Raw genomic sequence first — 26,907 nt, 5'->3', positions numbered from 1 at the left:
CGATATTTCGCTGTGTAAATGGGAAGCTATCTTTAAGTCGTTCTTGTGTGCATGTATTAAACGTACAAAAGCATGTATTGGAAAATAAATCATCTTTGTTTTTGATTATGAATGAGACGTCGTTTGTGCAAATCCGGCCGTTTGTTTAATAACTAAGCGGTTTTGTCTTATGAATGGCTCCGGTTTGAGAAGAGTAGGCAATGCTAGTACGGTGGTGCGCATGCATGAGCAAATTTTCGTTGCGTTTGGGAACATAGCACGAGTATCTTGCCAGCAAATCGTTGTTAATTCTTTGATAACAACGATGACATAGACTTTGGTAGGAGTGACAGATAGCGGGAGTTAGAAATTACTGTTGTGTCTAATGTGATAGTGTCAATACGCAATTTTGGTAATATGCAAAAAGCTTCGAGATTAAAACGAGAGCTTGAATTGATGGTGAAGAGTCCACCATCCGGTATTTCATGTACACTTAAGGATGACAACTTTAATGTGCTCGACGCAAGTAAATAAAGTTTCGTTTATTTTTATTTTATCGTTGCAAAGCGTATTGTTTGTGCCTTAATACTGAGGGTTTTTTCCCCAGGCATTGTTGGTTTGGAAGGAACAGCTTATGAGGCGGGAGTTTTTAAATTAGAAATTCAGATACCAGAAAAGTAAGTTACGAACTGTTCTGTTGTCAACTTACGATTTTTGCTGTTTGCTGATATTGTTACATTAAAATGAATGAGATGTTGGGTATTGTATTTTTCGTTTTCTGTAATTAACACTGATGACAAATACGAGTAAATGCTTACATTTGTGTTATCAGCACATTGATCGTACTCGCAAGTAGACAGTTCTCGTTCCATAGACCCAAAAATCAAACTTAACAACAAGTGAGTACAATAAGCACTTCCTCAATCATTTGTCGAGAGGTTGTCAGTATACGTGGAAACATTACTCGGACCCTTAATATTTACAGAATTAATGCACTTGAAGCCAGGGAAAATTTCATCAGATATATCTACACGAAACTATGCATTTGTATAATACACTGTCAGACTGACACACAGTTATGCCTTTTTTTTAAATATGACCTTATCATACGCAAAATATCAAATCTTAGCTGTTGTGACCAAAATTGAAATGTAACAAACATTTTACTTAATAGTCCCTTTTAATGTATTCATCAGTAGAGTAGAAAGGGTTTTGTTTTAACTGTGCTTTATCTGAAACCCAAGTTTTTAATGGTTGGTGGCAATTTATTGGAAATAAGGATTCCTGAACATTGGAACCCTTTTTGATTGAGGTGATTTTTAGGTCTTTATGTAGATATTTTTCATATTCCTATTATTGATACTATGTATTGAGCTGTTGGTTGGAAATAGACAAACATTAAGCGCAACAGGCTACATTAAGGAATAAGCAGTGCTTAGAATATCCAGTTCATTGAACAGGTGTCTACATGATGTTTTAGAATTTAGGTACACCTCAAATTGGTTTTATTAGGCGCTTTTGCACTCTATAAACTTCTGTTCGGTTTGACAAGTTACCCCAGAGTATGATCCCATATGACATAATAGGATGAAAGTATGCAGGGCTTTTTATTTTTTTATTTGCCAATTGACCATTCAGGATCATGCAGCAATTTCATTTCTTCTTTCTCTGATGTTTCCTGTTTCTCCAGTACTCCTTGATATGGACGCTGTGCTGTTGCTTCTGTTCATCTGTCCAGACTCTTTCAGTCTCTTCTTAGTTATTTCGACTTGAAATCGTTCCAAATTTTGAATCATGGTTCAAAATGTGTCCCTATTTAGCATATGAACTTCCTGAATGTTGAACCTTTCCAGATCTTTTGTCATTGTCTTCTTTTTCCACAGGTAGTCTAATATTCTTTTGGTTAGTCTGGTTTTTTCCATCCCGTGTAGTTGCCCTAGAAATGAGAAGACCTAATCTCTGAGATTTTCTCCACCTTCTTGTAGATGTCATTGTTGCGCCTGACTTCACTCCAACTTCAGTAGCTGTTAAAACATTTAACACAACACTTCAAGAACTAGGTGAGTCCCCAACTGACAAGAGAAAACTAACATCTAGGCATTACGCCAAATCAAAAGTGAGAAAATCTCATCAATGACATGTAAACTTTTTGTTGCTCCTGAAACTTCTTCGTCAGATACTGATACTGATGAATCTGTTCTTGAAAATCTTAAAAGAAACTTTAAAAATTCTATAAGTAGAGCAAAAAAACTAATGATTCTTACAAGTTTACCTGAAAAGTGGAGTGTCACGAAAATAATGAGGGAATTTAATGCTCCTAATTACATTGTTCGGCAGTCCAAAAAAATTTTGAAAGATAAAGGATTCATGGAAGGTCCAAACCCAAAACCAGGGAAGTGTTTACCAACAGAAACTGTCAAAACTGTACATTCATTTTATGAAAATGATGAAGTTACCAGAGCAATGCCAGGTATTAAAGATTGTGGAAACAAAACAAAAATATCAAAAAGACTTATTTTGTGTAACCTTAAAGAAGTTTACAAGCATTTTAAAGACAAGTTTCCTAACATAAAAATAGGTTTCTCTAAATTTGCTGAGTTGAGACCAAAACATTGTGTATTAGCTGGCCGGAGTGGCACACACACTGTCTGCGTGTGCACAACTCACCAAAACATAAAATTAATGATAGAAAATGCCAAACTAAATACAGTAACAAACAGCAGCTTAAACAATTATAAGCAGTGCATTGCAAAAATGCTTTGCAACCCATCATCAGTTGATTGCAACATAGGAAACTGTGAATACAGCCCAGGAGAAACTGTCATATGTAAAATTTTAAAAGACTCTTTTCATGAAAACTTAATTGAAAAAGTTCTGTTCCGGCAGTGGATGTCAGTTGACCGATGTAATCTGAAAATTGTCCAGAAAACTTACGAAGAATTCATAGATTTATTTTGTAGTAAGATGTCGACTTTGATTCGGCATGACTTCCTTGCCAAGCAACAACGAACATTCCTTAACTCCACAAGAGAAAACCTTATGGAATCTGAATTTGTTGCCATATGTGATTTTTCAGAAAATTATAGTATAGTTCTACAGGATGAAGCTCAGTTTCCACTGGACAAGACAACAGATTACCATTCATCCTTTTGTTATATATTACAAACAGGAAGACAAATTTGAGCATATGAGCTTTTTTATTGTTTCTCATTGCCTGGAGCACAATACAACTGCGATTTACACCTTTCAAAAGAAGCTAATTTCATATCCAACAAATAAATTTCAAAAGATTCCAAAAAAGATATAGGCCTACTATTATTCTGACAGATCTGCCGCTCAGTATAAAAATAAGAAAAACTTCCTGAACCATTGCCTTCATGAGGAAGACTTCAACATAAAAGCTGAGTGGCACTTTTCAGCCACAGCACATGGGAAAGGGCCTTGTGATGGAGTAGGGGTTCAGTAAAGAAACTGGCAGCTTGTGCAAGTTTGCAAAGGCCATACCAAAATCAGATCCAAACCGCACAAGATCTATTTGGGTGGGCAGTAGATAATATCACAAATGTTGATTTTGCATATTCCACTCAAGAAGACTACGCTGCTTCAGAAATATTCTTAAGTAGCTGACTTGAAGAGGCATTGACAGTCAAAGGAACACAGCAATTTCACGCTTTCATTCCCCACACTACATCAAAATTAATAGTCAAATACTTCTCAGGTGATATGCAGAGTTGGGAGAGGGAAGTAACTACATTACCAGACAAACTGAAGTTACAAGATGTATCAGGCTATGTCGCCACTGTATATGGCAGAAATTGGTGGCTTGGGTACATTTTAGAAAAAAACGAGGAACTTGATTAAGTGAAAATAACTTTTCTTCATCCATGTGGACCAGCTAAGTCATTCTCTTATCCTGCACATGCATATGTCCTGTAGGTGTCAGTTGTGGGTGTTCTCACAAAAGTGAATACATTTACTCTGACAGGGAGAACATTCATTCTTAATGAAAGTGATGTAAACCAAACCCAGTCAGCTTTATTAAAATGTAATATGTGAAGTTCCAAGACAATTTATTGGGAAACTGCTTTCAACTCAAAACTTAATTTTTTGTCTCAGGTTAGTGTTAATGTATATTTTATAGAAAGTTGTTTCAAAATTATTGTTTGTACCTATTGTGTTAAATTTAGCTTTGTACAGATACCTGTTACTCAAAAACAAGCATTACGTATTTAATTTGTTTAATAGTTCCATTTCAAACATCATGGACCAGAACTATTATGTAAATACTTGTGCTTATTCATACTTTATTTCAGTTTGTTATATCGGTTAATATACTGTTAGTGAAATTGTATGAAATTAAGATGAGCGATCAACTTAATTATAAAATATGCTGATTAGTTCTGGTTTAATAAGGTGATGTTTTGATATTTCTAATACTTTTTTTACTTACCTTTCAGTATATTTTAAAGAAATTCCTGTTTGTTAAAGGTCAATTTGGTCAAACTAAGGCCGTTAGTGAAAAACAAAGAGTCCAGAATAATTTTTTTTAACAATGAACCTATCATCATCCCAGATTTATATTTTGCCATGTGATTTACAATAGTATGAAGTAGTTATGGAAATATTTTGAAAATGTTCAATTATGTACTTTTTGTAAAAAAATTAAAATTAAATCAAAATATAAATTAGTATTTTGAAAAAGGTTATTAATTATAGCTATGTTTTGTTGTATATCCCTGGAAAGAGCATGCAAAATGCTGCAAAATGACACCTTTCCCAGTTCTCTAGCTCAATTAGGGCAGCTCCTAGGACAATTTAAAAAAGTCCGTTCACACATTTTTGGCTGGTTTTTGGAAAGTTTACATAGCCATATTTCAGGAATGGTTTGAGATGAAAAATTGAAATTTGGTATTTTTCTTAGTCTCAGTGCCCACTATAAGTATACCAACTATCAGGAAAGAGGGTGAGGTAAAATAGGTGTGTTGATTTGACATGGAATGACTCAGTAGTGGAAAGAAGTGAAGTTTCTTAAATAAGGGCTTGCATGAGCTTCTTGAGGCAGTGCATTTTCTATGGCTCTTCAAATTTTCTTTTGGCATATAAAACAACTTTTGTTGGCAGATGCATTTCCTGAAAAGATTCTGCCTGGGTGAAGGATACATTTTTTTAGTGTCTCTTTCAATGTGCAACAGAAAGACTTTTGATAGTATAACCAATGATATTCAGTTAAATTGTAATGTATTTGGCATGTTGGATCCATCTTAGATCTTCTTGGATCCATATTTCAAGAAATTGTGTAACGCTTACATTTTGAAGGGTTCTGGTAAACAACTCTGTCTGGTGTTAGTGGACATATATTTTGCACTGTATGTAAGTGCGTTTTTTCTGTGTTTATTACTAAATTGTTTCCAGAAAACCAATCTAATGTGGGTGGTCCACGTTTATTTGTTCACATCTTTTGAACTTTACTTCTGTCCAGTTCTGCGTCGAAGTCGAACTTCCATGCCGCGATTTTGCCATGTTCAGTACACTTGTTTCTTCTTTAAGTTTCTTGATATCAGTTTTCAACAAACTGATGATAAATTGTAAACTTCACACAAGCTTTTTGAGCTTTGTTATTTTGTTCTTACAACTGTCACAGTTTTTCTTTTTAACAGTGTAATTGACATCATTTCGCAATGCCACACATCGAATTTTTATACTAGCCACCATCATACATCTGAAATTTGTATTGCAAATACAAACTTGTTTCGGCATTTCAGCAATACTGTGGTATGCCCTTCGCAACTGGATTGCGTCATTTATTTGTTTATTAGACAACCATGTCCTCAAATCATTTTTTGTTCATTAATTTTATAAATGAGTTCCATTATGTGAAGTAGGGAAGAAAATTATTATTTTGTTGTGCTCTAAAATCCCATGTGCTAAGAAGGCTTCACAGACTATCAGAAATCTTTAACTGTTAAAGAGGATGGAGGGTTTCCCTGGACATCATAGTATAGATCATCAAAGCAGATATCTTTTAACAGTATTGATGTAGAATTTCATTAGTTAACAATCTTGTTTCATATTATAACAAGGGAAATGTCTGTTGGGAAAGGAAGTACACCTGTTATTTATATAAATGGGGTATTGTAGCTAATCTGTGAAGTTGCTTCCTCATTGCAGGAACATCGTGTTAACTTACTTCCTTCTCGTACTGTGCGCTGGGTGTAGATCCAGTTATGAAAAAGGTAGTAGAAATCTCACATGAATTAAAGGAATAGCTTCCTGAACTGCTTATCATCACAAGTTATTCAAAAATATTGTTCTTATTTATGGAAAGTGCATTTACACCAGTAATGCTTCGCAATTGCTAAATGTGTTTGGAAACTGGGGTATGCTGAAGAATAGGATATAACCTGTTGGCCTTGAATAATGTCATATCAAAGCCAAAATGATATATATGTAATCTTTGAAAACAGTCATTAAAGAGTGTTGAGTGTTGTTATCCACCATACATAGATCAGCTGTAGGTGAGTGGTTGCCATAAATTTGATTTCATTCAGTGCTTTCAAAAACTGGAAATTTTTTGAAGACTGGACAAAAGCATAAAGGCCAATAAACAAGTTCTGACCCATTGTGACATGACAGGGTGTAAGATGCAGGATACAGCCAGAAAGGAAAGTTCAGAGAAGACCTAGAAGGCCTCTTTGCTGGTTAGTATTCGTGTAATGGGAATATTAGAACTGGTAAATAAATCTTTGAGTGATGATTACCAAGTAACTAGTACATTTCAAGCCAAGTGGCATGTTTAGTGATGGCACCTGTGATAACAGTTGTATTCATCTCCAGTTTAACCTGACAGTTGCAACTGCTCAAAATAACTGGTTTCTGAAATAACTGATTTTAATTTTTATTTCTATTTTTCTGATGATAAACATAGCAACATAACAAAGATGGAAGGATTATATGACTCTAAACTTTTGCGTTATATGTGTAAAGATACCTAGAATAAAAAATTTTGCACTTTCCCCATTGATTTCAATTAATACCAGCTCACAGCCAATGTCTGTATTTCCTTTGTGTCATATTCATAGTAGCTGCTTGATCAAAAATGGCGTCTGTTGTTATGGACATGTCCCAAGAAAAGACACCACATACACTGGTCAGTCAGGACATAACCACCACCCACCTAATAGCCGGTATGTCCACCTTTGGCGTTGATAACAATGGCAGTGTGCGGTGGCATGGAAACAATGAGGCCTTGGTAGGTTGCTGTAGGGAGTTGGCACCACATCTGCACACACGTCACCTAATTCTCATAAATTCCGGGGAGGGGGGGGGGTGATGAACATAGACTCCATGTTCAGTCACATCCCAGATGTGTTCAATCGGATTCAGATCTGGTGAGTTGGGGGGGGGGGGGGGTTGGCAGCACATAAATTGGAACTTTTTACTGTGTTCCTCGAACCACTCCATCACTTTCCTGGCCTTGTGATATGACACATTATCTTGTTGAAAAATTCCACTGCTGTTAGGAAACACGATTGTCATGAAGGGATGTGTGTGGTCTGCAACCAGTGTACAATACTCCGTCGCCATCTTGCACAAGCTCTACTGAACCCATGGATGCCTACATGAATGTTCCCAGAGTATAATGGAGCCATCACCAGCTTGTCTCCATGCCATAGTAAAGATGTCAAGGAGCTGTACCCCTGGAAGACGACAGATTTGCCCCCTCTCATTGGCATGATGAAGGTATCAGGGTTCATCCGATCATGCAATGCTCTGACACTGCACCAACATCCATTGCTAATGGTAACGTGCCTGTTTCAGTCGTAGTTGCTGATGTCATGGTGTTAACATTGGCACACGCATGGGTCGTTGGCTGTGGAGGCCTGTTGTTAGGAGTGTTCAGTGCGTTGTGTGTTCAGACATATGTATACTGTGCCCAGCATTGAAGTCTGATGTTAGTTCTGCAACAGCTCACAACTTCACCACGTCTGGTTATGGTTTCACCACTTGCTGAAGACACCACAGCATTCCTCAAACACCCAAGAAGTTGTTTAATTTCCGAAATTCTCGCGCCAAGCCTCTGGACAGTCACAATCTGCCCTCACTCAAACTCAGATTGCGCACCTTCCCCATTCTACATAGCACACTCACTGATATACTACATGCATTGTATGTGTAATCTGACTAGCAGTCACACTGCTATCGCCTGGACGAGTTTATATCAATAGTAGGTCGGTAGTCATAATGTTGTGGCTGATCAGTGTACATATATTTTTTACTAGTAACTATTTCAACTGCAGCCGTGGTATAATAATCAGTCTACAATCTGTCTACCAAATGATTTGCCCTTAAAAACGGTTTAGGGGACACAATGAAAATCATGATAAGGTGGATAGTGTTTCATTTCGAGTGGTTACTTGTGGTAACTACTGGTCCTGCAAGTAGCCTCTTCATTTGGATTCTAACCATGACATGTACGACATAACTTAGTCTGGAATGATGCTTCAGTCATATACAAGATTCCTCACTTGTGAGCCACTTTTTAGCTCTGAATTAAGATGTTACATGTAACACTTCGTCCACTCTTATGACACTACTCAAGAGTGTGACAAGATCTACACAGTATGTTGAGGAGCATGCAGTTGAAAAGAACTAGTATAGCTATCAATTTGTAATAGCAGTGGTGCAGAAACAAGTAATGTTTCTTTATTTCCATTTCTTTGAAATATTGGGGTGTTATAGGAAATGGCAAGAGCGATCAGAGCTATTGTAGTAATGATCCTAACAATTAGAAATGATATGAGAATGAGTAAAGTATTGCTGAAACAGTAATGACCCTGTTGTCATTCACTACCCAGAAGTAATGATACTTTCCTTTTTGGAATCTGAGCAGAGGGAGTATGCCATACTTGTCATTTGTAGCCCAAAAATGTTTATTGTTGATAGGAAGTTCTGTGCTGAGGGATTGATATGTTCTTTGAATCGTACTGTTTCTGAAAGGAATCGACTTACAGATCAAAACATTATAGAAAGAGTATTTATGAACATATTGGTCAATTAAAAATGGTCAGTGGGTTCATTAAATACTAAAACCTTAGCTGTTGTCAATTAATGTTTATGGTAAATGTTATATTGTGCCTACTACATAAATTGGTCATTTGAATTTTCTGAAAGAGCATTTGTGGTTGTGGCATAAAAAATTAGAAACTTTTTCAAATTTTTGTTAAAAAGCAAATAAAAATATCTAACTACAAAATGCTTTTTCACGCAAAATAATCACAGAAAAATAATACTACAAATTTTATACAAGCTTGTTATTTGTCTGCTGTTTTTGTGAAATAGTTAGAGAAAGGAACTGAGGCAATAGTAATAAATTAAAAACTTAACTAGTAAGTCATTGTGTCTAACTAAAATAGAAAGTAACTTGTCTTCAGTCTGTATCTACATAATATGCCTTTATCTGTTTGTAGCCTTTGGAAATGGACAATGTAACATGAAAAATAGAGTTCTTCAACCTGTTTTCATCCTTTAGTACTGACTATTCATAATGTCCAAAAAGTTGAATGATCATTGATTACAATGTGATTTTTGAGCAGAGCTTCAAAAAATTTTGATTTTATGTGGTATTCAACCCCTCATTCCTTTTTGAGATTAGCAGTTCTTTCAGACATGTCCCAAAGAAAAGAAACCTCACATATGTATATACATATTTGTATGCACACCAGGCTTGAACTCCTACTCAAATCAGTGAAATGCCGCGAATAATGAGGATAATGGGCAAGGACCACTATATTAGTAATGTATGGATAAGTTGGGAAATTGGGTCTGATGGGAGGTGTGCTACAGTAGATTGTGCAGTTGCAATGTCCAGGTGGCTTAGTGGTCAGAGCAACTGCTTAGTAAGCAGGAGACCAGGGTTTGAATCCCGATCTGGCACAAATTTTCAACTTTGCCCATTGATTTCAATCAATATCCGCTTAAGCCAATGTCTGTATTTCCTTTGTGTACTAGCGAAATAAAATACTGCAGCTTGGACAAAGCTATAGGTATTAAAGAACACTTATTTACTATCTTCCATCAAAATATCAGAAGCTCCCCATTTATAAAAAGATTAAATTCTAACATCCATACAAGAAAACAAAACGGCCGATGGCTCACCACCAGATGTATTGTGCATATCGGAACATGACATGAATCACTGAAGTTGAACTATTTCATCTACATGAACGCAAGCCACTATTATACTGCAGTATAATCAGAAGGAAAGGGTGTGGGTGGCAAAAGGGACTGTGTATGCAAAAAGTGAAGCCTAAGCCCTTCATGTTAATGAATGTTGGGTTGAACAGCTCTTTGAATGCTGTGTCAAGATAGTTTATGAGCAAACTCACAAACTTGTAATTCTGACAGTGTGCAGCCCAACATCAGGAAGTATCATGAGCTTCATAAAGCAGATGAAAGTTTCAATAACATTTGCTAACTTATCTGAAAAATCATTTTGTGTGGAGACTGCTGTTGATTTTCCGTCAAAGTTCTGTCCAAGAGCACCTAGAGTTCCTGACGTGTGATTTAAGATTATTTGCCAAAGTAAAATTTCCATTGAGAATTGAAGAAATTCTGCAGCAGCCCTTGACAACTGTTTATTTGAGAAGCTGTAAAATTAATGGTCGGTAACTAACCTGACCATGACAGACAATCGGTAACAATAAAATATGCAGACTAATTTGCTTCAAATTGTAGAAAGACAGTATTTAATCCCAGAATCGTAAATAATGGCTCAAACATGATGTTAACAGAGAAATTACTGGAAGAATCATTGCAAAGCATTTATAAAGCAGATAGCGTGAATGGAAAACTTAAAACTCTTTCTTGAACATATTTGTACAGAATGTGTAGTCTTGTTTTTGCTTAAGACAAACAAGTATAAAATTAAACGGAATTAAGTCTATTTGATGGATAACTATTGTGGTTCAATTGTCTTCATTAGTGGCCCTAATAATATTCAGTCAAGTTTCTTCTGCTGTTTGGTGGAATTGTGGTGATTCGAGAATGTCTGTGTAAATTCTAGAACCACTCGGCCTTCCACCATCTCGAACTCACGATATTTTAGATGTGAGTGGGAAAAAGGAACCCTATCTACTTCACGTCACTGTGTGTGTGTGTGTGTGTGTGTGTGTGTGTGTGTGTGTGTGTGTGTGTGTGTGTGTGTGTGTGTGTGTGTGAAGTTTGTCGTGAGAAGACTGTAGAGACGGGTCAAACAGCACCGACAAGTACTTCGATCCATGGAAGTCGCAGTGAAAGCACACAGAAGAACCATGGAACTTCTGTGTTATTCTGTTCTGTTTTGTAATTTGGACTATTGCTATTGACAAAACAACAGTTGAGTTGAGAAAGACTTTTAAGTAACTCTTAACACAGACTTGATACAGCCAAGACATGTTTGATTTCTGTGGTTGTTAAACCAATTTTGTTGCAAATGTATCTTAATTGTATCTAATGTGAGACGACACGGGTGACTTACAAGAAGTCTAATATTTATGTGAGAAATGATAATTTTGTTCTTTGTGGAAGTTGAAATACACAGAGAGTGAACTAAAAGTATTCTTAGAGTAGGCCTACCTACTTATTTCACGAGTGAAGAGAGAGTCTTATATGTTCCTGTAACTAGCATCATTCTTCGGAGAAGTAGTTTTCAGAGGTTGATGTAGCCGGCTATCCAGAGAAGATCGGCTGTACATACCAAGTAAGTCGACTCGCGTAAAAGAAGTGGGAAGGTTGCTGTCCAACTTCACACATTCTTGTCATCAAAAACGTTAGAATGTGGTGACCAGTGTGAAAGGACCGAAGGGAGAAAGGAATTTTGAGACGAAAATGAGCTTAACAAGACAAGAGAACCATTAAGAGAAACTGGATTATGCCAGAGTATCTGAAGGAGAAAATTTTGTGAAGGCCAATAAGGGAGAAGTAGTGAGAAAGTCACAATGTGAAAAACTGGAGAGAAGATCTTGACATATTAGACTAAGAAAAGATATGCCTAGAACAATACGACTAAGATGATCTGGTGTGGGGAGCATACAGCTCTCACATGCATTACGGGGATGCAGCCGTGGAAACCAGCCTACATCGAACGCTGCCGGCACCAGCTGCTGTTCACAGGTGCTGACCAGCCGTCGCATCTGCTCACCTACACTGTGAGAAGTCTACACCGGGTGTGCGAAAATCAAAACTTTAGTACCTTAGCAAGAAGTGATACGAACTATTGAGTGAACTTACCAGTGTAGTTATTATACTTAAAGTTAATTTTTAAATGCTCACGAGGTCTAAAGCTTGTAAAATCATGAATAACATTCAGCAAGTTGGAGAGACTTTGGAACCAGCCTTGGCTATGAAAATTACCAAAGAAGGCCTGACTTGTCTGAGTTAGTAAATCTATCAAAGTTCAGAGTATACAATTAGGCTAAATGAATTCTCGATTATGTGATCAAAGTAAAACTTTAAATGTGAAGTTAGATGACCAGAGTCAGCAGTCAAATGCTCAGAATGAAACTCAAGGAAAGAAATAGGTTTGATACATTCTAGTTTAAATGCTCAGAGTGAAGTTCTAAATAACCAGAGTGAAACCTTGAATAGTCAAGCAACAAATCTAGGTTTATTAAATGCCAAAGTTGACGCACAGAGTAGAGAATTTTGTAATCTATGCGAAGAAATGGGTACTTTAAAGACTGAAGTTGACACCCTGAATAGTAAAGTTGAAATTAGATTTAAAGAATGAACTAACTAATTCTTTGAACATTCATGTACATCAAATGCTTACTGACCTCAACCAAAAACAGAATGAGGATTTTCAGGATCTGACACAAAGATTGGAATTGAAGATTGAGGACAAATGTCATAGTGTGGAATCAGAGATTAATGAAAAGTTCGGATCATTGGAAAATGTATGTAATATTAAGTTTGATGCTGTAAAGCAGAGTTTGCATACTTTAAAAGAGTGTGTTGATAAGCAAGATAAGTTAATGTCAATAATTCAATCGCAAATTACAGGCGTTAATACACGAGTAGATGATGTAGAAAAAAACTTCAAAGAGAAACTAGCGAACTCACATATCATAAATGTACGTAGTTTGGAGGAACAGGTGAAGGAAATGATAGATATTGATAAGTTGCCGTGAGAGTAACCTCCGGCAGGCAACGTATCGCCTATAGTTTCTTCTGAATTTTCAGATACTCAAAAGGATATAGATGACTTGTGGAAAGAATTTAAACTTATCCAGGATAAAATAGACAAGAGGATGACTTCTCCTTACGTGGTATTGATTAGTAAAGTGATGAATGATTTACAATGGGGGGCCAATTCCGGATTATCCAGGCAGTTTAAGCAGGATGGGAATGTACATCCGACGAATTTTTTATATATATATATATATATATATATATATATATATATATATATATATATATATATATATATGTATATTCGACCAGGCTTTGCCAAAGAACTGGGAAGATTCTGAAAAGATTGAATTTGCTGTGAGATACCTTGTAGGGGAAGCCTCAGTATGGGGTACTGTAAATATTGAGAACTTTTCTTCTTGGGGAGACTTCCAGAAGTAATTTAAACAGAAATACTGGTCTGCTAGTGCCAAGAGAAATTAATATCAGATTTGTGGGACCTGAAATATTACAATAATATATGGAGTACTATGAGAAAGTATTTCGACTGGCATCTAACACGGGTGAAGTACTGAGATAAGCTGATGGAAGAAGAAGGGTTAGTGAGAATTTGAATAAGATGATTACCCATTTATGCGAGGAAAGATATATTATGTTGCGGTTGGAAAACAGTAGAAGATTTGTTGTCCTTTGTAGGCGCACTGGATGCATTAAATAAGGACTGCAATGAAAACTTACACCAAAATGGAACAGTGGTAATCATTAAAAAAACCATGAGGCTAACCTAGCTAAAATACACCAGTGCAACAGAAAAAATGGCAACGACTATTATCAGAAGCAGCATCCACGTTTGAATTTAGATCCAGTAACTTCGCAGGAATTTGTATCAAGTAACCCTAGAACCCAGAGTGGTAATGTAATATCCCATTTTCGTAACCAACCAGTAATTAGTAAAGATGAGGAAAACGTGGTGTGATCTGGATCCAGGGCCAGGGCCCAGGTTGTAGAGATACACTGGAAGGCCTGGTTCATAATAAGTATGTTCACCAATCCACAACGTATAATAGCAGTAACCGTGGAGACTTCTGAAGGTAACATATTTATAGACTCAGAGAATGAAGTATCACTCGTCACCAACTCATTCTTTACTTCACTACAGACTAAACAGCACTTACCCCTATTGCCGGTGACTGGAGTTTACATAGTCGATATGACAGGAAAGAAGAGTAAAGTTGTGAAACACGAAACCCACGTAACTGCAGCGTGGGAAATATCTCATTTCGTCAAACACTTTTAATAGTAGAAAATATTAATAGAGATGTATTACTTGGTTTAGATTGGTTATTAGAATTTAAAGTCATCTTAAACTTTGCGGAGAATCTTCTTTGTTTTGGTAAAAGGAACCATAGATGCTGGATACCGTTTGTGACAGACAGCTACATTGGTAAACAAACAGCGGAGTGTCAGTGCCTGTGTTTAATGGCTACAGCACAATTGTCACCAAAGATCGATAATGTAGATCCAGGAACGCATATACAAGACAAAGTCAATGAATCCCAAAGATTAACCAAACAACAAAGACAAGATTTATATACAATTTTAATGGAGTATGAAGTAGTGTTCTCCGATTGGCCTGGTAACACCAGCGACTATATTTGTAAATTCAAAATCAAAGATGACACTCCATTCTTCTGTAAGCCGTATCCAGTACCTGCTAGTTTGAAAGAAGCAGTTAGGGAGGAAATCAACAAGATGATTGATAACAATATAATAGAATGTAGTTCCAGCATCATGAATAACCCTTTGGTCATGATGAAAAAAGCTACGGGGGGGGGGGCTATGATTAGTGTTAGACGCTCGTACATTGAATAAGGATATAGAGACAGAAAGAGATAGACTGATTAATATTGATGAATTGGTATGTAAATTTGAAAAGGCAATGTTTTCTAGTATGATGGACCTGACTGCAGGATATTGGCAAATAAAATTACACCCAAAATCCAAAAAGTATAAAGTGTTTCTGTTCGATGGTAAATCATATTGTTTCAATGTACTGCCATTCTGACTTAATATTTCTGTATCCGTATTTATACATGCAGTGGATGAGGCATTAGGGAGAGATTTAATAATGTATGTAGACAATATTCTAATAATATCAGCTACTTGGGAAGAACATTGTCTCACGTTATGCAGAACTCTGAAAAAATTTAAAGAGAAAGGTATTACGGTGAAGCTATCAAAATCATATTTCGCTTGCCAAGAGCTTAAATTTCTGAGTCATATTGTAGGGGTACAGGGAATTAGACCAGACCCTGAATGCATCAAAGCTATTAAAGAATGTCCACACCCTAGAAATGTAAGACAGTTGAAGGGATTTGTAGGATTGGCCGGATACTATCAATGGTACATATGTGGTCTAGAGCTGAATGACACCAGAATTTTATGTTTATTAACGAAGGGACTACTGTGGATTTGGGATCCAGAGGCAAATGATGCGTTTGAAAATGTCAAAATTGCGCTTGTTGAATCACCCATATTACGTCATCTGGTTATGGGCGAACCATTTAAAATTTCAACAGATGCATCTGATTATGGTATTGCTGCAGAACTTTTCCAAGGAGAGTGGGCTCTAAATAATGTAGAACACTGAACCATAGCTTTTGCTAGCCGTAGTCTAAATAAGCATGAATTAAATTGCATGGCTACTGGAAAAAAAAAATTTTGCCAATTGTATGGAGTATCTGAAAATTTTAAACACTAATATGGTGATCAGAAATCCATGTTTATACAGATCATCAAGCTCTATAATTTCTTACGAGTAGTCGATTCTTACACATTAGATTAATTCGATGGATGCTTTTCCTACAGGAACATGATATTAGGATGCAATATGTAAAAGGTTCCGATAATATTGTACCGAATGCTTTATCTAGGTTACCCATAGGAATGGAAGAATTAAAACATATGGAAAGATGTGGCGTTATTTTTGCTATTAATTTTATGTCAGTAGAATATCCGAACATTAGGGTACAACAGATGGCTCAAAGAATAACAGAAAATATCCATCATGATCCCCATTTTACAGAAACATTTTCTATGTATGTTCGGAATTCCTTACCTCCTAATCAAGTAGGAAAATGGAAAATTATAGGTCACAATTTGTTTTGGAGAGACAGCATAACACGCAACGTTGGTGCTTATGCATTACAAAGGTCATGGAAGACGCACTTGAGTGATATGTTCATACAGGATATGGACACTTCGGAATCAAAAAGTGTATAACCTATATGAGTAAGTTCTATTATTTTAAAAAGTGAGGGTATAAGATAGCATCTTTGATTAGAACTTGTGAAATCTGTAAGAAGATGAGAGAGAATAATACTTCTGTGAAATACAAAATGTATCTGATTATTCCTAAGTCATTACACGATCTTACGTCAGCAGATTTTTTGGGACCAGTTCCAAAAGGAAAGGGAGGAGTGTCATACATTTTGGTCATCAAAGTGTGTTGGTCAAAATATGTTAAACTATAGCCAGTCAAAAGAGCCAACACGCAGACAGTTATACACTGCTTACAACAATAATTTCTAGAAGTAATCTAAACCATAACGGTTTCTTACGGATAATGGTCCGCAATTTGTGAGTAACGAATTTAAAGAATTTCTAGCGTGGGAAGGTATTTGACAAGTGTTAATATCCGACTATAACCCATCCTTGAATCTGTGTGAACAAGTAATGAAGGAAATTGGAAAACTATGCCATACCCACTGCCATGAAAAACATACTTCATGGGCAACAAAAGTGAAGAACTTTGAACTCATCCTAAATGAATTACCACATTTATCAACTGGATTGACACCTTTAGAAGTTGTAGGTAAACCCTTTGTCGGAGAACCTCTCATTAAATGTTTTAGTTGGCCTGAACAACCGAGTGTCAATTATGAAGTGAACCAGGAAATAGTTTCTAAGAATTTAGTTGAAAAAGCACAACAAAGAGTGAGTAAGCATAATGAGAAGGCTGTAGAACCTCATGACCTAATTCTAGTAAAACATCATCTTCAAAGCTCTGCCCTAAAGAAAGAAAGAAAGACACACAATTTTTTCCAAAAATGTGAAGAACCATACCAGGTACAAACAGTAATCCACCCTAAGACATTATTTTTAGTAGATCCTATAACTGGATCAGATAAAGGGAAGTACAATGTGAAAGATGTAAAATTGTATATCCCCCAGGGATGTTAACGTTCTGAGTTAATGGGTGGAGTGACGACCGTCAGATTCAGAGTTGTTTTCGGTGTTTCTTCCATAATAGTTTTTCTGCACTGAATTTCCTTCAAATCTTAAACTATTCTATCATCCCACACTCAGAGATACTATGAAAAAAAGAAAGTTCCAACTAGGATTTGTGATTACATCATCCACAATTGTTCATGGTGGGGGATTTCCTTGTTCCATTCAGTTGGACTACTAACAACCTCTGACTCCCTATATAATCTTTCAGGGAACAAAAGAAGCTTCTGCATACATGCTTCTGTTACTATTCTTATGTGCCCTGCAAGAGCATGCATGAGGTAGAGATTTGCACAGTGCATTCGCACCCTTCAGTCCCGACTTTGCTCGGCTGCAGCATGAGGTGGAAATTTGCACACATGTTGTCTCCGATCCTCGTCATTTGGCCCAGCTCTGGGGCAAGATATACTAAGTCCGCTTGGTCAGCTCTTCTCTCCCTTGGTTTCGATCGGCGCGGTCTGCATGTATATTTAGGTCATTTTTTTGCTTGAAATGGTCGTTGTATGTAATCTCTTCACCAGTGTCTTTGCAAACCTGTGTGTAGAGGTCTTGGTCAAATCAATGTCATCAATTTTATATGTTCTCTTGGTATAAGGTGTCATTACATTGACTCCAACACTGATTTTCTTGAAAGTTGCCTGGTAATCCCTTTATTTGTCACATATTTCTGTGTAAATATAGAGAATGTGTCCTGGTGCATAACTTTCAAAATAATTTCTGAATTCATGAGAATACTATTCTCATACTGATTGTAATATAATCGGGCCAAAGTTCCAATTTATACTTAGTGATGCATATTTTTCTTAGTGAACTGAAGGAAATATTAAGTTAGCAGAAGATATAATATTTGGTGACTAATTAAACAACTGTGATTATGTAGTATATAGATTTTCTACTTTTTACAGAATATTTTATACTTTTTATGAGATGAGATGTAGATTGTAGGGTTTGTATTTGTTTTGAAAGGAGTGGTTTTGTGGATAAAAGCATGGTTTATGAGAACACACAAATCATGATCCACACACACACACACACACACACACACACACACACACACACACACACCACACCACACCTTTCAGACAACCCTCGCAAACAAGTGTACCTGATTCTTCATCATTTGCTGTTTCCATAGGGTTGCTAAGATTTCCTTCGGGGACCTCAAGGGTGAAGGTTGGAATGTCTGTTCTGTAGGAGATAATTTAACACCAAACCTCCTCCGACTTCTCAACTCAAGTACCTGCGAGATACGAAATCTGAGGAAGGGGGGTGGGAAGGGTTTCCTGTCTTTCTCTTCGTTGATCTTAGCAACCATTTTTATTTATTTCCTTTCTTACTTCTAATTTGAGGTCCTATCTATTTTTTCCCCTCTTTCCATACGCACATACTTCTATCGCAGAAGTCCTTCCTAGTTTCTGTGGTTTCCAATAACCAAAATCTTATCTTCAGATGAGAAGGCCAAAGAATCAGACTACACGAACACACATGTGCATACACACAAAATTACATTTAAACTTAAACATTAAAATTATAGTTTAGAAACCTGTCGCGATGTGAGTACTGCCAGGTATTGTAGGGGAAAGAATGTGTGTAAAGCGAGAGGAATTAATTGTGATAATCATTAAGGAATATCAGTTTAATAAATACTCTAATGAATTGTAGCATAGTAGGACTTGAATTATATGTAGACATAGTATCTACTAAGAGTATGGGAGTTGGGAAGTAGAGGAGGATTATAGGGATTAAATGGAGTATTAAGAAGTATATGCAAAGTGTAGTGTAGATTTGTAGCATTTACCAGAAAATACGTAACTTTAGTATACATAGGAACGTATACTGAGGTAATGAACCATGAGGCCCACTCAGAAAAGATAAGGGGCGCATACCCAACATTTGCTAAGTATATAGGGCAGGCGTACCTACATGGAGATAGGATGACTTGTGGCCTAAAAAATAGGAATGTTTTATAAAGGGGTGTACCTACCGGAATGGAAAGAGGAAGTACACTCATATGGTCAACCCACAGGCAAGATATAGGTACCGATCCTAGCAGAAAGGGACAATATTGTGACAGAAGTCACAGATTTTATAGGAATTATTCTGGAAAGTATAAATTCCATGCACAACGAGCATTATTACATTTTATGTAAGTTTATGAGTGCCAAAAAGAACACTTTCATGTTACCCCGAGTTCGTCCAAACTACAACAGATAATGAATGAGTACATACTTAGGAAAGGTAGTGCAAAAGGTGAGAACAGAAAGTAGATTACTCATGTGTCATGGCCACCTGGAGTTTACGATTGGAAAGACAGCAGGAAAAAAGAAAAGGACAATATAACCTTCACGATTCCAATATATTAAGAGCTGACTAAAACCTTGAGTGAAATGCTCCTGTTTTATTATCAGAGTAAAATGAGAAAAGAATAGCTAAATAGTAAGCAAAAGGTTATTCATGGTTATTGAAAGAAAAGAACTGTATACTGTTAAAATGTGAATTGTTATTATTTGTGATGAAACTTCCTGGCAGATTAAAACTGTGTGCCCGACCGAGACTCGAACTCGGGACCTTTGCCTTTCGCGGGCAAGTGCTCTACCAATTATTTGTGATATTAATGTACATAATGATTATGTATAAAATATCGCATGTTTGATCCGGAGGGGGAGGGGGAGATCATTCTAACGTTTTTGACAGCAAGAATGTGTGAAGTTGGATTGCAACCTTCCTACTTCTTTTACGCGAATCGACTTACTCGGTATGCACAGCTGATCTTCTTCCCTCTATAGCCGGGTAGGTCAGTCTCCAAAAACTACTTCTCCGAAGAATGATGCTAGTTAAAGGAACATATAAGACTCTCTCTTCACTTGTGAAACAAGTAGGTTCTCGAAGAATACTTTTAGTCCACTCTCAGTATATTTCAACTTCCACAAAGAACAAAATTACCATTTCTCACATAAATATTAGACTTCTTGTAAGTCACCCGTGTCGTCTCATGTTAGATACAATTAAGATACATTTACAACAGAGTTGGTTTAACAACCACAGAAATCATAAGCATGTCTTGGCTCTATCAAGTCTGTGTTAAGAGTTACTTAAAAGTCTTTCCCCACTCAACTTTTGTTTTGTCACTAGCAATAGTCCCAATTACAAAACAGCATAGAATAATATAGAAGTTCCATGGTTCTTCTGTGTGCTTTCACTGCGACTTCCATGGATCAAAGTACTTGTCGGTGCTGTTCGACCCGTGTCTACAGTCTTCTCACGGCTAACTTCACACACACACACACACACACACACACACACACACACACACACACACAGTGACGTGAAGTAGATAGGGTTCCTTTTTCCCACTCACATCTAAAATATCGTGTGTTTGAGATGGTGGAAGGCTAAGTGGTTCTAGAATTTACGCAGACATTTTCGAATCACTACAGAATGTAATGTCGCTGTTCTGTAACTGGAATGAGCCAAGAAGACATGTTGCTATCCAAAAGATCTGTCAGCTTGATGCTGTTTTTTGATACTTTTTTTTACCTAAATTATTTTCGTGTACAGCCGTGTTACTCGATGTTTTTGATGTTGTGGGCCTGGCATGCCATGTAACTTTTTCACCTTCTGCTGAGGGTTGAGGTCTGGAAGAGAGCTTCGAACTATTCAAGATACTGAATGATGTAAACATCTTTCAGTTACTCCTCTGTGTTACACCTTCAATATATTGAAACATTTTCCACAGTGAATGTACAAACATCTTATTACTACTTAGATCAGAACATTGTCTCTGAACAGACTCTTAGAACAGAACAGAATGGACTGATGTTTCTCTTAAATTTATTTCAGTAGTTTGTGGATGGTTTCATTGTCAGCAGCATCTGTTGTTCTGTGCCTTCCATATCAGCGTCAAGTCTTGGTGCCAAAGTATAGACACCACCACAGCTAGTGAGGATGCTCGACCTCCATCACAGTTTACTGATGTCCTGTGTTCACACTTCTCCTATCATATCTGCATGTATATCAAATCAAAGGACTCACAGTTGGAACTTCTCTACTGAGATACTATTTAAACAATGTTTTTACACGAACATCTTTCATCTGCTGGAGAGGAAGAAGTGTAACATGTTATCCTCACTAAATGCCCCACAACAGTGGAGAGCTGTACCTAATTCAGAGGACAAGGTTTGTTCAAGAGTTTGAACTCCAATATTGTCAGCATTGTAAAATCTTCCTATATTAATTAATTATTTAATTAATTAAGCTGGGTAGAAATGACAGATTGAAATCATTGGCAACTAAATTCAAAGATTACTTACTTGTAGTTACAACAAGCATTACCTCCATTTATAAAAATCCAAATACAGATGAAGTAGGTTTACTTCATGACAGATGGTATGCCCATAATTAGAAGCAAAATACAACCCCTGTTCTCCACACACACACACACACACACACACACACACACACACACACACACACACATGCTCGCGCGCAGACACATTCGCACAATTAGTTAAAAAATATATGTGGACCTTGCTGTGGTGGAGTGGCTCGCATGCCTCAATAGTACAGGTAGCCATACTACGCATGTAAGTAAACATCGTATCTCTGTCTGAGAAGTCAGACTAACATATGATCCCCGAAAAGGGGCAACTTTCTGAGAGAGTAACTTATTAACTTTGTAACATTGGTTTGCTGTGTTTAAGCTGACAGCTGAAAGCCGGGAGAAACTACAGTCATTATAATTCCCAAGGACATGCAGCTCTACCATGTGATTTAATGAGGATGGCATCTTCATGGGTTAAGTCCACCATTTGGATTTGCAGTGAGAAATAACTCTGGAGGGTGTCGTCAGAAAAAACAGTTGTGGTGTTCTGTGGACTGGAATGTGGAATCTTAGAACCCTTAAACATGTAGTTAGAGAACTTGAAGTGAAATGAATGGGTAAAGTGAGAATTATTGAAGGATGGTGTAACACTGTCACAGTAGAGAGGAGAATGGATATTTGAACTATTGGTTTCTTCTCCGTCAGTTACAAGCTTTAATGAAAATGCATAATAATGTGACAAGTGGGTACCGTAGGTTTAAATGCTAAGCATAATAAAGATCATAAAATGTTAGGATGCCATCTAATTTTGTTTTATTTCGCTAGTCAGATAATTAGTAAAATGATTTCTGGAGCCAATCTACTGTTAATATTCATAACATGATTCCCGGTATTTGCTCATTAGTTCCAAAGCACAGCAAAGTCACAACAGTACTTCACATGATCATAGAATCAGCTTAAAATTGCACAAATATGTTTTCCAAGGCAAATTTAACAATTAATTCCTTCTTTAAGCACACATTGAAATCAAAGGGGAATGTTGTGCCACAGGGCAGTCCAATTTGTTCGTGGCCGCAGTTTGGTGGTGCCCATTCATCCTGGTTGACAGCTGGTTGATTGTCATACCAATACAAAGCTGTGCAAGGATTGCTGCAGAGCTGGTATATGACATGGCTGCACTTGAAGATAGCCTGAACTCTGATGGAGTAGGATAAGCCTGTGACAGGACTAGATTAGGGAGTGGTGGATGGGTAGATTGGCGGATGTTGCACGTGGGTCTTCCACAGGGACATGATCCCTGTAGCAAGGGTTTGGAATTGGGATTGGCATAGGGAAGGACTAGGATTTTGTGGAGGATGGACAGTTGACAGAAAACCACTTTAGGAGTGATGTGAATGGTCTCGGGTAGGATGTCCCTCATTCCGGGGCACTCTGATAGGTAATCACAGCCCTGGCGAAGGATGTGGTTCAGTTGTTCCAGTCCGGGTGGTATTGGGTGAAAAAGGAGGCAATACTATACTCTGATTAAAATTACTTTGTAATTGACAGATTGCAGTGGCAGGGGGGCAATGTTCCTGGCATGCAGCCAGACACACTTCACAAGGCACCTATAGAACAGACAACATAGTGAGCACGTGGTGCGTGACAAAGAACTATGATTGGTGGGCAGCTGGCCACTACCAGTCACTTGCTGAATCATCAGTCACAAATTAAGTTTAATTGCAGTATAACACAAAAAATATACCTAAAAATGACACTTTTAAGCAGCATTCAAATGTCATAAATGTTACAATAATGTTAATTACAAACATGCTTTCTCATTTAAAGATGATGAGGATACAGAACACTCCACACCTCTAACACTTATGGAAAAACCCTGAATTAAATTAAACAAAAATTCTGTACCCTCAAAAACTGAAGATTAAGAAAATCACAAAATGATGAAAGGAAGTCAAGAGTTCCTTGGATGACGTAAGATAGTGTAGCTGTGCAAAGATGTCTTTCAGTGTACCATTAATATCACAGGAAAGCAAATACTACCACAAGGAAATCAGAGAAGATCTCTAAAAGCAGAAAAACAAGAACAATACAAAGAAAGGTGTGAATGGGGAAAAAACTATTTGCAGAACACACATGAAGAACATTCATGAACGGAAGGGGTCTGCAAAAGAATGAACAGTGTAATTAAGCCAGCTACAGGAAAAAAAACAGTCTCCTAAGACAGACAGATGGTCTGAGCATGAAAAAATTGTCCCCCATCACAAAAGAACAATTACTGAAGTAGAACAATTGCCAAATGGTGAAATAATTGCACATTATACTACAACAGAGCAAAAGAAGGTGTTAGAAAAGAGGTTAAGTGGTCCATAGAAAAATTAAACTGAGTGAACACAATTTGAGACAGAATTGCTGTCTAGAACACTATGTAGATACAGATAACTAACAAATAAAAATTATTAGTAAGTCACTCTACCTTTTCATAAACAACCTTTATTTATTTGGTTGTTAAGCAAGAAGTTGTAAAAAGGTGTAGTGAGGCAAAATGAAGGGTTTAGTCCAACTCACTGCCATGCTACAAGTTGCATTTTAAATGCTCTGTTGGGTATCTGAAGAGTAACTTGGGGCGGGGGTGAGGGGGGGGTGGGGGGTGGGTGATAATTAGATACTACTATGCAATATATTATCATATGATTTTCACTTTTTTATAGTTTAGTTTTGTTAGTATCTCATATAAAATTCAACTTTGTGGCTGAATACATTTTGAATTTCAGATATCCATTTGAACCACCCCAAGTGAAGTTCCTAACACCCATTTATCATCCAAATATTGATTCTGGTGGTCGAATATGTCTGGACCTGTTGAAAGTTGGGAAATGGAAAGCTACCATTACATTATCATACCTCCTGATGAGCATACGACTTCTATTGGCTGAGCCAAATCCTAGTGACCCTCTGGTGGCAGAAATTGTAAGTGCTTGCTTTGATTAATTTCTTATTGATTTATCTTTGCTTAGTTATTAAATGAACCCTCGTACTACCAAGATTTTATTCTCTCTGAGTACTACTGGCATCATATAGATACCAAGTAATTTACACTGGATGTATTGGCAGCTTTTTTTTAATGAACTAATGTGAAAACATACATTACTGTTGTTAAGAGTTACAGTAATAATAATCAGGACCACTGGGAGCCAGGACTGGGCCCGGGGCAAGATGAGTGTGTGAGCTGCATCTCCAAATATAACGACCCCAATTTTATTGGTATTTTAAAGAAGGTTTGACAAAATTTAAACATATTACAATTTGGGGAATATTGGAGAGAGACAAAAAATGCTCATGGGGATGAAATATAATAAATAGAGCATATTGTTAAATACTAAGCAGATCTTCACAATTGCATTCTGCCCATGTTTGACAGTGCACTGGATCAATATATCCCAAAAACCGCGTGCAAAAAGTTGATTTTTCAGGGGGTCATATCTCAGATTCTATTGATCGCAGAGCTAAGGGATCAGCTGTTTTGGATAACCCTCGGTCTACCAACCATTTGTTTATCTATCGAAAGAATTGATATACTGTAGCTATCCTACAGTACAGGGTCAAAATTTAAACATTGTTCACTTTCTCCAGATGAGGCAAATTGACCAAACCACTTGTCTCTCTTGCATTAGGAGTGGTCTAGGATAGACCTTAGGTGGCTTATAAAATCACTGTTTGTTAATAGGCAGTTCCTGAGACAACCTTGAAAAACCACAATTTTTGAGTACTAAAAGTACCAGTTGTGGGGATGGCCAAATCTATAATTTCTGTTCATAACAGACTGTCGAAAATTTTGCCATGTGTTCTTATGATGATGTTCTTGGGAAATTTCAAAACATTTTTCGGTATCATTTGTTGCTGATAATATGTGCTAATGTTCTAACGCTTTAGATGACAAGAAGCAATGAGGAGCTGGTTTGCAAACTTCCCACCTCTCTCCCACAGGTTGACTTACTTGGTATGCACAGCCGATCTTCATCTCTGGAAAGCTGGTCACGTCGATCTCCAAAAACTTCTTCTCTGAAGAATAATGCTGGTTAAGGGAAATTATCAGATTCTATCTCTACTCTTGAAATAATTTGTTACTCAAAGAATGCTTTTAGTTCAGTCATGGTATATTTTAACTTCCACAAACAACAAATTCACCATTTCTCATATAAATATTCGAACTTGTGCGAGTCAACCAAGTCGTCAAACATCATACTCTATTAAGATACATTTATAACGGGGTTGGTTTAATAACCACCAGAAAATATGAACACATCTTGCTTCTAGCAAGTCCAATACATGAATTACTTTAAAGTCTAATCGCATTTATTCATTTGTCCTTAACAATCATCATTGTCACTAAACCAGCAAAGAATAGCACAGGCTCTTCTCCACACATACACTGAAACTCTATGGTTCGTACAGCAGGTACTTGTCGGCTGCCGCGTCCACGTTTTGTTCGTGACTGTTTCTAGACCTACACACACAAACATGCAATGCACAGTAGGTCGGATTCGTCTCCCTCACACTTCTATTTAAAATATAGTGTGTTCGAGATGGAGGGAAGGCCAAGTGGTTCTAGAATTTTCATGGAAATTCTCGAAGCGCACACATTTCCCCCTCTCAGATTGAACACGTGATATTTTATATATCATCATTATGTACATTTATATCAATATAATAATAATTCATATTTCAACAGTATACCGTGTTCTTTTAATAACCGTGAATACCCTTATTCTTATTATTTAGCTATTCCCTTTTTTGTTTTTCATTTTACTTTAATTATAAAACATGAATATGTCAATCAATGTTGGCCGTAGCTCTTCCAATATCTAAAAAATCGTGAGGACCATTGCCCACTCCCTCTTTGTCCAATTGTAAATTCCAGTTGTTCATGACACTTGATTACTTTATTCTGATTCCTTGTACTATTTTTTCCTTGGTACGTTTTAATAGAGGTCAGGCCATGCTATTTTTTTGTTACAGAAGAACACTTTTCTGTGAAATCTGGGTAAAAAACTTAAATTAGAAATGGAAAACTAGGGCGCAACATATATTCTGCAAACTGTTACAAGCAACAGGAATTTTTTATGCATTTAAATAGTAGTATTATGTTCATA

General features: G+C 36.9%; 1 protein-coding gene across 2 annotated transcripts in view; it reads left to right on the top strand.

The window, feature by feature from the left end:
• Nucleotides 1-243: 243 nt before the first annotated feature.
• Nucleotides 244-26,907, top strand: part of LOC126262413 (ubiquitin-conjugating enzyme E2 T-like) — a 50,802-nt gene continuing 24,138 nt past the window's right edge. Inside the window, exons 1-4 of one of the 2 annotated variants that reach the window (XM_049959041.1) lie at nt 244-505; nt 587-656; nt 24,529-24,724; nt 25,742-26,417. In XM_049959041.1, coding sequence (XP_049814998.1) covers nt 397-505; nt 587-656; nt 24,529-24,724; nt 25,742-25,837 — 471 coding nt within the window. In that variant the 5' untranslated portion in view covers nt 244-396 and the 3' untranslated portion in view covers nt 25,838-26,417. Of the gene's footprint in view, nt 506-586; nt 657-24,528; nt 24,725-25,741; nt 26,418-26,907 lie in introns of those variants that run through there. The other variant, XM_049959040.1, reaches the window with a different exon arrangement.

The sequence above is a fragment of the Schistocerca nitens genome, chromosome 6 (assembly GCF_023898315.1).
Source record: "Schistocerca nitens isolate TAMUIC-IGC-003100 chromosome 6, iqSchNite1.1, whole genome shotgun sequence".
NCBI classification, from domain to species: domain Eukaryota; kingdom Metazoa; phylum Arthropoda; class Insecta; order Orthoptera; family Acrididae; genus Schistocerca; species Schistocerca nitens.
The sequence above is the reverse complement of the archived record's forward strand: the minus strand, read 5'-3'. Positions and strand labels throughout refer to the sequence as shown.